The sequence below is a fragment of the Epinephelus lanceolatus genome, chromosome 14 (genome assembly GCF_041903045.1).
Source record: "Epinephelus lanceolatus isolate andai-2023 chromosome 14, ASM4190304v1, whole genome shotgun sequence".
NCBI lineage: Eukaryota > Metazoa > Chordata > Actinopteri > Perciformes > Serranidae > Epinephelus > Epinephelus lanceolatus.
Window position 1 is genome coordinate 31,445,137 of NC_135747.1, and position 12,881 is coordinate 31,458,017.

Below are 12,881 nucleotides of genomic sequence, written 5' to 3' on the forward strand. Positions count from 1 at the left end.
TGATGAGATACTTGTCATTCATATTATTCATTCCTGCTGTGCTGTGTGAGGAGCTTGGAAGTCTGCTACAGAGACTAATTCTGTTTATCAATTCTAATCCAGTTATGATTGTCAGCCGTGTAGTTAGATGGGAAGAGAAGTATCAAAAGAAGCATAAAATAATAAAGAGTCAGTCTGTAGAGTGAAGATGCTGACCCTGCCTATAAACATTTGACGCCGTACTTAGCAGACTGAAGCGCTGACCAGGAGCTGAGCTCTATTTTAAAGGGCAAGTACATATTTTCCTCTTACCTGTAGTGCTGTTTATCAGTCTAGATTATTCTGGTGAGTGTTGGAGATATCGGGTGTAATGCTTAAAGCGCCAGAAAAAACATTTGAAAAACTCAACAGCGATGTCTCTTTCCAGAAATCATGACCCGGTTACTCAAGATAATCCACAGACCTTTTTGTGAGCAGTTTCATGTAGGAGCTATTTTTTTTCCGAACAACACCCGCTAGCCGTATCACAGCTCAGAAGGAAGCGTGCATCTACTGCTAACTCACCTAGCACCACTGAGCTAGCTAACGATAACACCTTGTTTCCACTTGTGTATGTGTACCAGGCAACTTGAAGTCCATTGATTCCTGTGGGAATTTCCCTGATCGCCCAAATAATTTGGTCCGGAATTTGCTGCCAGTACATTAAAAAATTGAGCTTTTGTGGTAGATTCCAGAGAGACCGTATGACAGTGTGCTAGCTTAGCTAACAGGTTGCTAACTAGCTAACAGGCTGTTTCCTTCAATTCCGTTGTCTGTGTTGATTGTCAGGTGAGTTTGTCTGATTAAAAAGAACTTGTTTATCTATTTTAAACACACTGTGAATCTGAGTAATGTTATTCTGTTAAAATATAGTTATATATTATATATGGTCAGACTGTAATTATGACTCGTTCAGCCATTCATACGTCTTTTTAATTAAATATTTCACGAAACATGCCACATACCTGGCAGGTCCTGTTTTTGTCTAGGTAATGTTCCAAGCAGATATATTCCAAACTACTGGAGGCTAAAAAATTAGCCTCTCCCCTGCAGCTAGGTAGTTTCCCTCAGGTTTGTATCCATCTGTAAAGAAATACACTTCCTTGCGTCAGATACTAGAGGCACAAGCCGTGTATTTACAGACCTATGGACGCCAGTCACACACTCAAGTGGAAACGAGGCGTAAAGCCCAGACATACCTAACTGATATCAAAGAACGAGCCACAACAAAAGGCAGACATCATGTTGACTGTGTCTCGGTCAAAATGCACTGTGTGTTGCACCTCAACACACCTGAACGACGACAGCCAACAGCCAACTTAAATCTGCCATAGAGGAAAAAGCTCTCTATACCAGCAGGTGGCGGTAGTCTGTGTTTGTCAGTCAGTGGGGAAACTGGAAGACCAGCAGGACGGAATCAAAAGACGTTAATTTGCATGTAGCACATTAACCACACAACCTGACGTTAAAAGAACAAATGTTATTTATGGTGTGCTAACGAACAATAACACAAACAATCACAAATCGTTTCTGCTAAAAAATCTTAATGACTAAAAACATAATCTTACCTAATATAACAAGGTCATTTCACTCTCACGCTCTCTTGACTTTAGTTGTTTGTTTACTTACCTCACTTCCGTTTGTGTGCCAGAGCCATTATAGCTCAGCCAGGGAGAACGCCATTAATGTTTTCATCTTGCTCTTTTGCAAGCTTCTCATCCATGAGTAGATGCACACTTCCTTCTGCGCAGTGATACGTATGGCAGGTGTAGTTTGGTAGAGAGAAAATAGTTCCTACATGAAACTGCTCACAACAACGTTTATGGATTATCGTGAATAACCACGTCATGATTTCTAGAAAGAGACATTTTGTTTGTTTGTTTGTTTTGTGTTTTTTTTTTTTTTTGGCGCTTTGAACCCTACAAGCTGAGTGCCATCTAGTTCAATTATATTCAAGAGGAGGCTGACATCTCTATGGTTGATAACGCCAACACTTGGCAACTCACACCAAAACTATCTGTATTGATTTAAAAAAAAAGCACTACAGACAGGTGGAAAAATATGAAATGTGTGTCCCTTTAACCTTTAGCATGACAATTCTGACCTGCGTTAACTTTAACTTTCTTTATTTTCTCCTTCAGCTCTCTCAATCAAGTGCTCTTCTCTCAGGTTTCGGCTCAGATAGCTCTCAAGTGTAGTGTCACTTGTATTTCACAGCTTTGACCAAAAGGGGTCAGACGCACCAAGCTCTCTCACATCAGCTATCATCATTCATTATTTTTTTTAAAAACTGGTTATTAAAAAAAACTCTGCTGGATCCACGTCCATGTTCCTCGATCTTGTGGGAGCTGTGGAGCAGCTAAAAGATAATGACATCTCCACAGATAAAAGGAGCAGCAAAGGTGGTGAGACGCCTGAAAGGAATCATGTAGCAGCAGTCAGCTTCTGGCCCCGTGTTCTGCTTCACTACTGTGGGCAGTACAAAGAAGTGCTGTGACACACTTTCAGTGTGGTTTGCTGTCACTTCATCTTGAAGCTCTTAAATAGCCCACATCACTCTCTCTTTGCCTGCTCCCCACTCTGCCTCTTTTCCTCTATATCTCTCTGTGTATATAAATATATATATATATATACGGGTGTGTGTGTGTGTGTGTGTGTGTGTGTGTGTGTGTGTGTGCGCAGGGCCTGCTCAAAGTGGCTATTGACAACGCGCGGGCTCAGGAGAAGCAGGTGCAGCTGGAGAAGACGGAGTTGAAGATGGAGCTGTTCAGAGAGAGGGAGCTAAGGGAGACCCTGGAGAAGCAGCTCGCAATGGAGCAGAAGAACAGAGGTACTGCCTGACGACTACCTGGCACTGAATCCTCGCTGTCAGCCGCGTGTGTGCGAGTGTGTGTGTGTGGGCATGCGTAAACCTGTGTATTTTAACAGCAGTTCAAACTTCACAGGCCCGTGCTCCTGTGGACGTGATAGCTCCTGAACGCACATACACAGCTCCGCATGTATGTTTAATGTTTCTTATTCCAACACTGACATGCGCGGCTGCGTTTCTTGGGTTATACACACAGTGATCTGCTTAGCGCCGGTTCTCCCCGCTCTTAGTCAGTTGACATAATTGGCAATACACATTAACTTAGAGAAATTCACTCCCAGTCTCATGTTAAATGCATCAGCTTCATATGCTAACTGTGTCGTTTATGTTTAATGAGAGAAATTCATGAAAAATATCCCAATAAATTTTTCAATTTGCTTTAATTCCCTCCAGCAGTTTGTTAAGCCGCAGTCAGTATTGTCTTTTATTAAGGAAGATCTTTATATATTATAAAATATTTAGGTTTAATTGATTTCCCCTTTTTCTATTATAGTGTGCTAGATTTTAAAAATGAGGTTATTATCTTCTCCTGCTAGAATGCAGCAGCTACAATAATCAGATTTCCGTCTAAAATAAGGCTCGGCTAATTTGCCCCATAGCTCATTTATTGTCGCTGTGGTCTTTTCCCTATCTCAGCAATCATTCAGAAGCGTCTGAAGAAGGAGAAGAAGGCCAAGAGGAAACTCCAGGAAGCTCTGGAGTACGAATCCAAGAGGAGAGAGCAGGCTGAGCAGACTCTGAAGCAGCCCTCGCCCTCTGACAGCATGCGTTCACTCAACGGTCAGACGCTCCACAGTGAGACGCATTTCACTTCCAACACTTTCAGACATGTGATGTGGTTTACAGTGGGGTAAATGTGTTGATTCAAAGTGTGATTTTCTGGAGATAAAAGTTAAATGAATCAAATACTGAGACTTCTAAGACAACTTGATCCTTAAATTATTTTATGACAATACCAATAAAATAAACGATTATCCTATTATAGCAACAATTAAATGGATTAATGCTGTTTTGCTCAAAATATGAACATTGTATCTTCATTGTATCTGTAAACCTTGAATTTGCGGACAATTTTGTTAAAAATTGCGGCTTTTTTATTTGATTTTTACGGGAAATTGCAGCAAGTGACAAAAAGCGCGGCAAATGACAAAATGAGAAAAAAAAATGTGTTTTTTTTTTTTGTTTTTTTTTTAACTACTACCTCCAAAAAAATAAGTCTTGTAATCACTTGCTATAATAATCATACTGAATATTACAAAAATAGCTACAGATGTTTTTTATAGTTCTCTTCTTTAGTTTTATTGAATTAGTTTCAAAACATGGACTCCAATAATGTTGCAAAAAAATCCTGAGTGAATATTGTAGCTCTCAAACCAGACAATGTGACTGTAAAACAACATGCAAGCTACATCTTCTGTAAACAAAACATTTTAATACATTCAACACATATTGTATGCATTTAAACAGTGCAAATTCCATACTGCTATGGCATTAGCACATTTGATGACCCGTCTGATGACGTCTCAAATGACATTGCATGCGCGGCGACTTCCGATCAGCCAGGAAATGCGGAAAAACACAGAAAAATCGCGAGACTTTTGAAAAATTGCAAACCCCCGCCAATATTGCAGACTTCCATTGAATATGCGTCAATTATTGCGATTACAAGATTGCGATTTTCTGGAGGGACTGTATAGCAAATACAAATTAAATGTTTGGTAGCCTACTAGAATAATAATATCACTTGGTTATTCTGTCCATTAGAATAAAAAGATTTAAGTGAGATAAAAGACTGAAAATTTAAATAAAAACAGATGTTGATTTTTTCCTTTCGAGACATAATTCGCAGTTAAAAAATGGTAATAAATAGCGAAATTTTTCATAAATAAAACCATTTAAAATCGCAATAATATTGCATCATGACTTAAGTATAGTGTAGGTGTAAATATCTTTAGTTTCGTCAAAATAAGTCTGCTGCTTCTTGTATGTTTTTGTTTTGGTGGACAAATGCACGTTCTAAATAATGAGAGAGACGTGTCCCCTGCGTCCCCCCCAAATGTACGTCTATGCGTCCTATGAAGTTTTAAACCTGGAGCTCTAGGGCTGCAACTAAAGATTATTTTTATTGTGTATTAATCAGTTGATGATGTTGTTGATTATTTGTTGAGTTTGTGACATACGTATCTAATAATGTAAAATAATGTTCATTACAGTTCCTTAAAGCCAAAAGTGACACATGCGTTGACTGTCCAACCACCAAAAATGCTCAGTTTACAGTGATATAATACAGGAGTGATTGGAATGTTTGCTTGAAAAATCGATTATCAAATTAAGCTGTGTCATGTCATGCATATTTACAGGACATTTAAATGATTGGTAGAGGTGTAGAGTAACTAACCACACATGCTCAAGCACTAACTTAACTACAGTTATCGTTCATCCTTTTATCTGACAAAAGTTAAGAGTGTGTTTGCAGAGTTTAGGTTCTGCATGCACAACACGGTGAGCTCATAAAACATGATTAACTGTCAGAGTTTAAACCAGCCAGTGTGTCAGAAAATCTCATTTTAATACGTCAGTGAGTCGTTTGTAGCGATTGTTTCATCACCAGTCCGTTGGCCACCAGCAGTACACAGTGCCAGGTTATTGGAGCAGATACAAAACCAAAATATGACAATTAATATTAAGCATGAGAAGAATTTTACCTTTGACACTTGTGCACGTTTTACTACCAACACATCTGTGCTTTTATATCTGCAAACGTTTGAATGCAGGGTCACAGTTTTAATGGATAATTATTCTAAAGTGTTAAATCAAGGATTGGAGTATCTTTTTCCTCCACTTGTAATAATGATCACACAGAGAGCACAATTCATACTACACACACATTCATCTCCATGCGGGCGGAGATATAGCTTGAAGGCTTAGCCTCTTGTTTTTGAATGAACGATGCTGTGGAGCTGGCATTGTGATAGGTGGATGTCAGGGATGTTTAACGGCGGTGATCCCTCTCTTCTCTCAGACTCTCTGACCCCTGAGATGGAGAGTGACCGCAGCAGTGGAAGAACAGATGCTGAAAGGACAATACAAGGTACAGGGGCTCAGATGAGACAATAAATCTCTCTCTCTTTCTCTGGCTCTCACTCTTGCTCTCTTTCTCTCTGCCCCCACCATCTACCTCCCCCCCTCGCTTCCTCTCTGCCTCACACACATGCACACACACACACTGCTTCAGTTTATGAACATTAGTGTTTCTGTGCCTGCTGTTCAGGCATACAGCTCACCATCTGGGCCACAGCACTAGGTCAAGATCATTGGTTTTCCGTTGAAATAATATTGTTCTTTTACTTGACTTTTAGTGGCTTTGCTGCTTTTTTCCCCGAAACAGATCTTTCGCTGGAACGACGCACAAAACAGTAGATAAAATAGCGAAAGCCGGAATGTCGCAGAGAAAGAAGTGGTTTGTTTACAGCTCAGGAAGCATTAATGAGTCATAAAACCACAAAAAGCAGTGGAATCCCCCCTTTGATAGTAATAAACGAGGCAAATCAATCCATTTTATGAATAAGCCTTGTACATTTTTAATGGTTTGTTTGTTTGTTAGCCTTGGGGGTGCAGTATGTGTTTGGGGAAGGGCGCTCCAGCGATAACCTCTGTAGACTGTCTGCTATCTGTGTTTACCCAGATACAAGACACCTTGCAGAGGTTGAATATCCTCATTATTACTCGAAACGTCTTCCTTTAATGCGCCTCAGCTGCGTCTACTCACAACCCGCCCTTATCAGTGGGAGAGGTCCCAATTTATCCGGGAAAAAATGCTCCATGTAATTTGCTGCGAAAAGTGGAAAATATTCATCTCTGTACGGGAGAATAAGTTGGCGCCCCCTTTAACTCTTTAATGTTTGATTTAGTCCACTTGATATTTTTGTGAAAGGGCAAAAAAAAAAGAAATGATGACTCCTTCGTAATTAAATGTCATTCAGTCACTGCAGGGATCTGAAGCAGTTTGATGTCCCAAAAAAGGAAATCCATATGTCATCACTTAAATACAAAGATAACTTCCAGATAGGGTGTAATTATAGCCCCCTATTTCATACCAAATTAGTATATTTAGCCACTTTAATTTCTTTACTCTTACATGAAGAGCTGGCCCTTTTGTAGTGTAATTGTACCAAATTAAATGTGTTCAAGCTTCACGTTTACACTGACAGCAGCCATTGTCCTGTTTAAATGTATAGTTGGTTTTTTTAAAATCCCCATCAGGAACATGTCGCCGTATCACTCCTGCCGTCTCTCAATCACTCTGATCATCGCCTTGAAGAGTGGGATGAAGGAGGAAACTGAATAACAGGCTGCATTTCGTGTTTTTTGTTCAATTAGAGAAGCATTTGTCTGCCACCCATGTCTCCTCTGCTCCACTCTGCGAGCCTCGCTGTATAATTAACCTCAAATGGCAAAAAATGATGTTGATAAATTACACAAGCAGAAGGGGGAAAAAACAAGCCTATCACTCGCATGAAAGCCGAGAGAAATGTGTGTGGGTATATTCTCAACTCCAAACTCAGGGAGGCGAATGGTGAGAGGGAAGGAGAGAGAAAGAGAGAGGGAGAGAGAGGGGAGGAGAAAAAAAAATAATGAGGGCATAATTTTAGAGAACTAATTATTTCTATTTGTCTTTTGTCACACTTCTCTAATTCTGCGATATTAACACAGTCTGTGTTTATTAATTGCTTTTACAGTGTTTTGAATCGGGTCCAAGAGGGAACGTGGCTCTTTTCACAGGCTCCCGAGCTACTGGGACTGTACCTCGCCCAGTACTGCCTGGCAACGGTGCACATGCGAATATCTTCCCCCAGTATCTCCTCCGGTTCCCTGCCGCTTCCCACTCAATGTGTTCGGCAAGTTTACACGACCCTGTGCGCCGAGATAAAGTTCTTTGTTGCAAGATTAAACATCAAAACAGTTAAAGTGAAATTAAAATTAAATGAATGAATGTCACTGAAGCAAAAAAGACTGTAATTAATGGATCCCTTAATTGTCTTCATAAAATATTTGCATGGGCATAATTTGCATAATTTACATGTATTAATTAATCTTTCAAAGGAATTTTATGCTGAGAGAAGCCAAAAATTCCCTTTGTTTTATTTAGCATCTAATGAAATATTTATTCTCTTTAATGAACTTTTCATCTTGATTTGAATATAAAAATACTAAAGTTTTAACATATTTTAATGAGGCGGTCGTTCATAAAACAACGTGTCAAGACGTCACCGGGTTCTCCTGCTCGCGCGTGTGTGTAAAGCAGATGTTTCAACATTTGCACTAATGATTTGAAAATGGATTTGAATCGGTGAGATTTGCTTATCAGACGTCCTCACCCATTCCCTGTCTTTTATGATAATTTGATCTATTAGAAGTAAAACGCGGGAGCATCCAGCCCTCCTCTCGACGGCACCTTAAATCATCCGTCAAATAATCAAATCGTTTTCATTAACACCCCCTACAAACTGCTCCAAACTGGGCAGACAGGTAGACAGACTGCGAGGTGAGTGTGTGATCTCTCATCTGCTCTCGTTGCAAAAAAAATGCGTGCACATGTGTGTGTGTGTGTGTGTGTGTACCAAGTTGTGTATCCCGGCCCACACTCCTGGCACTCTCCGGCCCCCTCCTCGGCTGTCTGTTCTTCGTAGCGCTGCATTCATGCTGTAATGACTTTTACACAGGACTCGGTGGTTGTTGCTTGAATAGAGGCAGCCATAGTGCAATGCCTCTGAGACCTACGGCAGTGCTGGGTAATTAGCCTGTGTGTTTGTACACCCCCCCCACCCACCCTCCTCCCCAACACACACATACTGTACACACACACACAACAAGCCTTTGTTGTCTCCCCTCCTCCATGCACGACAATACATAAAACACAGGCTAATAGGGAGAAAAGGACTAATTGATAAAATATTGAGTACAGATTTAAACCGTTAAAGGTAAAATAAGATTAAAAAAAGTATCTTCTGAATTATAGAAATTAACCTGCTGCTTTCAGACACTGCAACCAACTGTGTTCTCCCCATCTCAGTAGACTAGGAGTCAAGCGTTGTCTCTGATGTCCTGCACGGCTTGTGTCATGTCCAACAACTCGCGCCGCTAAATGTCTTTGTGCGCGTCTCTCTTTAACATTGAATTATTTAGGCGCGCTGCCATAGAGAGGTGTGCTTCTTAAAAGGCATTACTGTAGCGTTTCTCCGGCGGAGGAAATGTGAAGGTAATAAACGTCAAACATGCTCCTGAGCTGCGCCTAACAGATGCTTTTACCAGCTCAGCGTCGGAGCAGCACTGCTCGCTCAGGCGAACACTCAGACAGGAGTGTGTGTTTCGCTGGGAGAAATGGACAAAGCTCGTTAGGTTGGAGGTGTCTTGAGATAACGCGGCGGAGGAATGTCTGCCGTTTTCAATAAACACTATTTCCATGCAGGAAATGTCACTTAGAGAGCGCTTTACATCATGAGTGCAGTATTATGTTCAAACAAGCGTATCAGTAGAGATGTCTTAAACACATGTGGCACAATCCTGATGCCTGGAGTGTGGTTATCATAGCTGCTTTTACAGTGGCTGCTTTGTTGATAATAAAATATGCATGTAAGAGTGTCATTATATTCCTCACTATATGATCTTTAACACAAAGGTAAAGCTGTTTCTGTTAATCCTTATTTTGTTTTCCCTGACACCACCACACATTCTAATTCCTTAAATTTATAGCAAGCAAATGACTATACATGATATTTAATCTTATTGGTCACGCCTGCTAACTTAATCTCATCCCTGAATCGGTTTCTGAATCCATACTAACACTGCTGAAACCGAACGACCAGAGGGCAACATTTTGAAGTAATGTTTCATCAACAATCACATCCTGAATAGTGCATTTGCGTCAGCAGGATGTTAGCTGTTGGCTAATCCTTGGCTCCTGTGTGTCCTCTGTTGCAGATGGAAGACTGTTCCTGAAAACCACAGTGATGTACTGATAAGGCCGTGAGGAGCTGGAGGAAATAAAAATTTCAGAAAAAAAGAGAAAAAAAAAAATGAGAGCGAGCGAGAGAGAAAAGAAAACCCATGAAGATTCTCAAGAGCCCTTATCCAGGCTGATTTAGGAAAGAAGTCAAGCTGCTTGTAGGAGTTCAATGGAAATGCTGTGTTCACCCAAATGCTGGAGGAGGTTGTGTCTGAATGTAGAATAAGAAGACCTTTTTCTCACTGAGGCCGACGTTAACTAGTGCGGTAGGGCAGGTTTTTTTGACGTAGCGGGGGTCGGCTGATGTGAAGGATAAACATATATATTGAGCACAGTAAAAATGTACCCGTGGTACACTGTTGGTAATAACTCGTAAATTCACAGCACTGAAGATTTTTATACTGTATCTCAGCCAGCGAGAAAGCTTCGAAAAAGAAATTCGACTGAAGTTTTGTTTTGTATTTCAAAAATTTTGAGAAGCTAAAAACGACACGTGGAGATGAATACAAAAAATGGGAAAAAACAAACAAATGTGAATCGATCCATGTGTTCATCAAAAGAGACGACTGATGTTTGATTTTCATGTTTTCTAAATTAGATGACAATACAATCAAGTTTCCTTTTTACCATTGTTGTACATACGAGATCTGATGATACTGATAGGCAAACTCAACTCTATCGAGCCCGAGTGGATTGATAAGGTATGTGTATATAACGTTAAGAGGTATTGTGTATGCAGTAGAGCTATTAGGCAAACAATACCACCATTTATATAAACCTACAGTTTTGTTTTGTTCTATTTCTGAGCCATCATTCTTTCCTATAGCTGCCATTTTGGTGAGAAAGCATGCAGGCATGTAAATGTTTGTCCTGGAATTATGATATTTAATAAATCCTATATTGTGCTGAACAAATACTAGGGTTGACTCACTCAAGCCCGGATGATTTTGAAAACATAATTATCAAACATTTCACTTTCAAAAATGAAGACTTTTGCTGTCAATAGTACTGTAATCTTTGTAACAGAGGTAATATTTCTTGGAATTTACTGTACATTTTTTTGTCATGAGACACACTCGAAAAATCAGCACCTCTCAATGCTTTTTTAAAAAAAAAGAAGATTATCCGAGATCATGTGTCAGCTTGAGAAAACGCTCACGGCGCGACTTTTTCCAGACTGAATGCCATTTAAACACGTCGCTCAAACCCCTGTTGAACGTACACGAACACACTTTTCTTTCCTTTTTTAGAGTGTTTCATGATATCCTGATGAGTAAAAAAAAAAAACAAAAAAAACATAAGTTATAATTTTCCTGTTTCTTTCCCTAAAGACTTTTGAATTTCGGTGCTGAAACACCTGTGTATATTCTCTAGACATAAGCTGATGTCAGTCCTTTAACTGCAAAACAGTTTAGACCTTATGTGTTACAATCAGGAGATGGAGGCAGAGGAGGAGGAGGAAGAAGAGTGTCCCATGTTCACAATGTGTTGTTCTTTTTGTTCTCAATGGAGTGTCTAGGTCTGTTGTCACTGATAACTTATATAGCTTCTCGAATCATCTCTTCATTGTACTTCAAATTCAAATAAAGTTAACATGTTGATGATAAACCATGTGAGTAAACTGTGTTGCCCGAACACACACCTCTGTCACACACAGGCGAACACAACAGCTTCAACATGATCTGATACAACAAGGTGTCTGCAGGTCCAGAAAAAATCTTAGAAAATGTCTTTAATTTTGTAAATATTAGGCCTTAAAAGTCATTAAAGTGTCTTAACCTTGAATTTAAAGGTGTATTTCACTGCTGGAAAGATGGTCAATTCATAAAACTTGGCTGTCTATGCAGTAGATAGACAAATACTTTTGAGGTTGGCGCAACATAACCAGAGAAAACAGGAAAAAGGGCTGTGGGATTTGCTTTTGCTCAAGAGGTAGAAAACCTACAACTACCAGAATGCACTGTACCGTACTGGTGGGTGATGGGAAACAATATGGTGTCCTGCTGGTAACAAAGGACCTTGCAAGCTAAGTAAAATATGTTTCTTAAACTTTTTAAACGCAGTCTAGGCAACACAGCAACATAATCCTGGTTCACTTTTATCAGCACTTAATTTTATTGTTGTTCTCAGTATTGTCACCCTCCATTTTACAACACAGGAAACAGTATGGCGCCCACTTTGTCTTCACAAATTCTCATATTACAGCCAAACTGTGCACTGAAATCAAAGCAAAAAACCAATACAGTGACAGAATACTGGTTTATATTTGATCAGCACCACCTAATTTTACAGTTAAATCTGAGTTTGAGGAAAAAAGAGAGGAGTTGGTCTCTCTTACGGTTTCCTTTGTGTCCGTGATGGCGGGTACACAAAAATCAAGGAAACTATAAAAGAAAGAGTCATTACGTCAGCGACAGCCTTCAAATTTTGCATTGGAGTCAGACTTTAGTGCCACTTCTGTAGAGGTTAACAGGGCGATCATGGCAAGTCCCACCAGTATTCATCATATCTATGTTTATATCATTTAAATTTCATTGCATTTATACAGGAAAGGAATTAAAAGTAACATTGTGTGTAAGTTAAAACTGGCCTGACTCAATTAGAAACTGTTTTCCAGCAGGTTCCTGTTATGCAACAAAAACACACCACAGATTTGTTTCACTTTGACTGAAAATGCTTCCATAAAAAGAAAAAACATGAACGTACGCATGTGATGCTGACTGATGTTTTTCATCGAAATGTACACTTTTGTTTTTTTTGTTATTGGTCTCCAAACTGATCTGGCTCTGTTGGACAGCTGCCTCTCAAAGCCCCTTTTGGTTCCATGGTTACTGTAGGCTACATTTATGTAACCAGACTTCAACTTGATAATGATATTTAAAGTTTCCTTGACAAAAATGTGTTAGTAGAATCTGTGGTTAAAGCAACAGCCCCTGATTTCATGATAGCTGGCTGAAAATTGGCAAAGTATCACCTTTATTGCCACAA

General features: G+C 39.7%; 1 protein-coding gene across 12 annotated transcripts in view; it reads left to right on the forward strand.

Annotated features, from left to right (window-relative positions):
- Positions 1–11,501, forward strand: part of dachd (dachshund d) — a 120,549-nt gene extending 109,048 nt beyond the window's left edge. For 7 of the 12 annotated variants that reach the window (XM_078174626.1, XM_078174625.1, XM_078174628.1 and 4 more), the window contains 4 exons: positions 2,701–2,848; positions 3,524–3,682; positions 5,910–5,978; positions 9,869–9,991. In XM_078174626.1, the coding sequence (XP_078030752.1) occupies positions 2,701–2,848; positions 3,524–3,682; positions 5,910–5,978; positions 9,869–9,906 (414 nt within the window). In that variant the 3' untranslated portion in view covers positions 9,907–9,991. Of the gene's footprint in view, positions 1–2,700; positions 2,849–3,523; positions 3,683–5,909; positions 5,979–9,868 lie in introns of all 12 variants that reach the window. The other 5 variants (XM_078174630.1, XM_078174627.1, XM_078174629.1 and 2 more) reach the window with 1 other exon arrangement.
- The last annotated feature ends 1,380 nt before the right edge of the window (positions 11,502–12,881 follow it).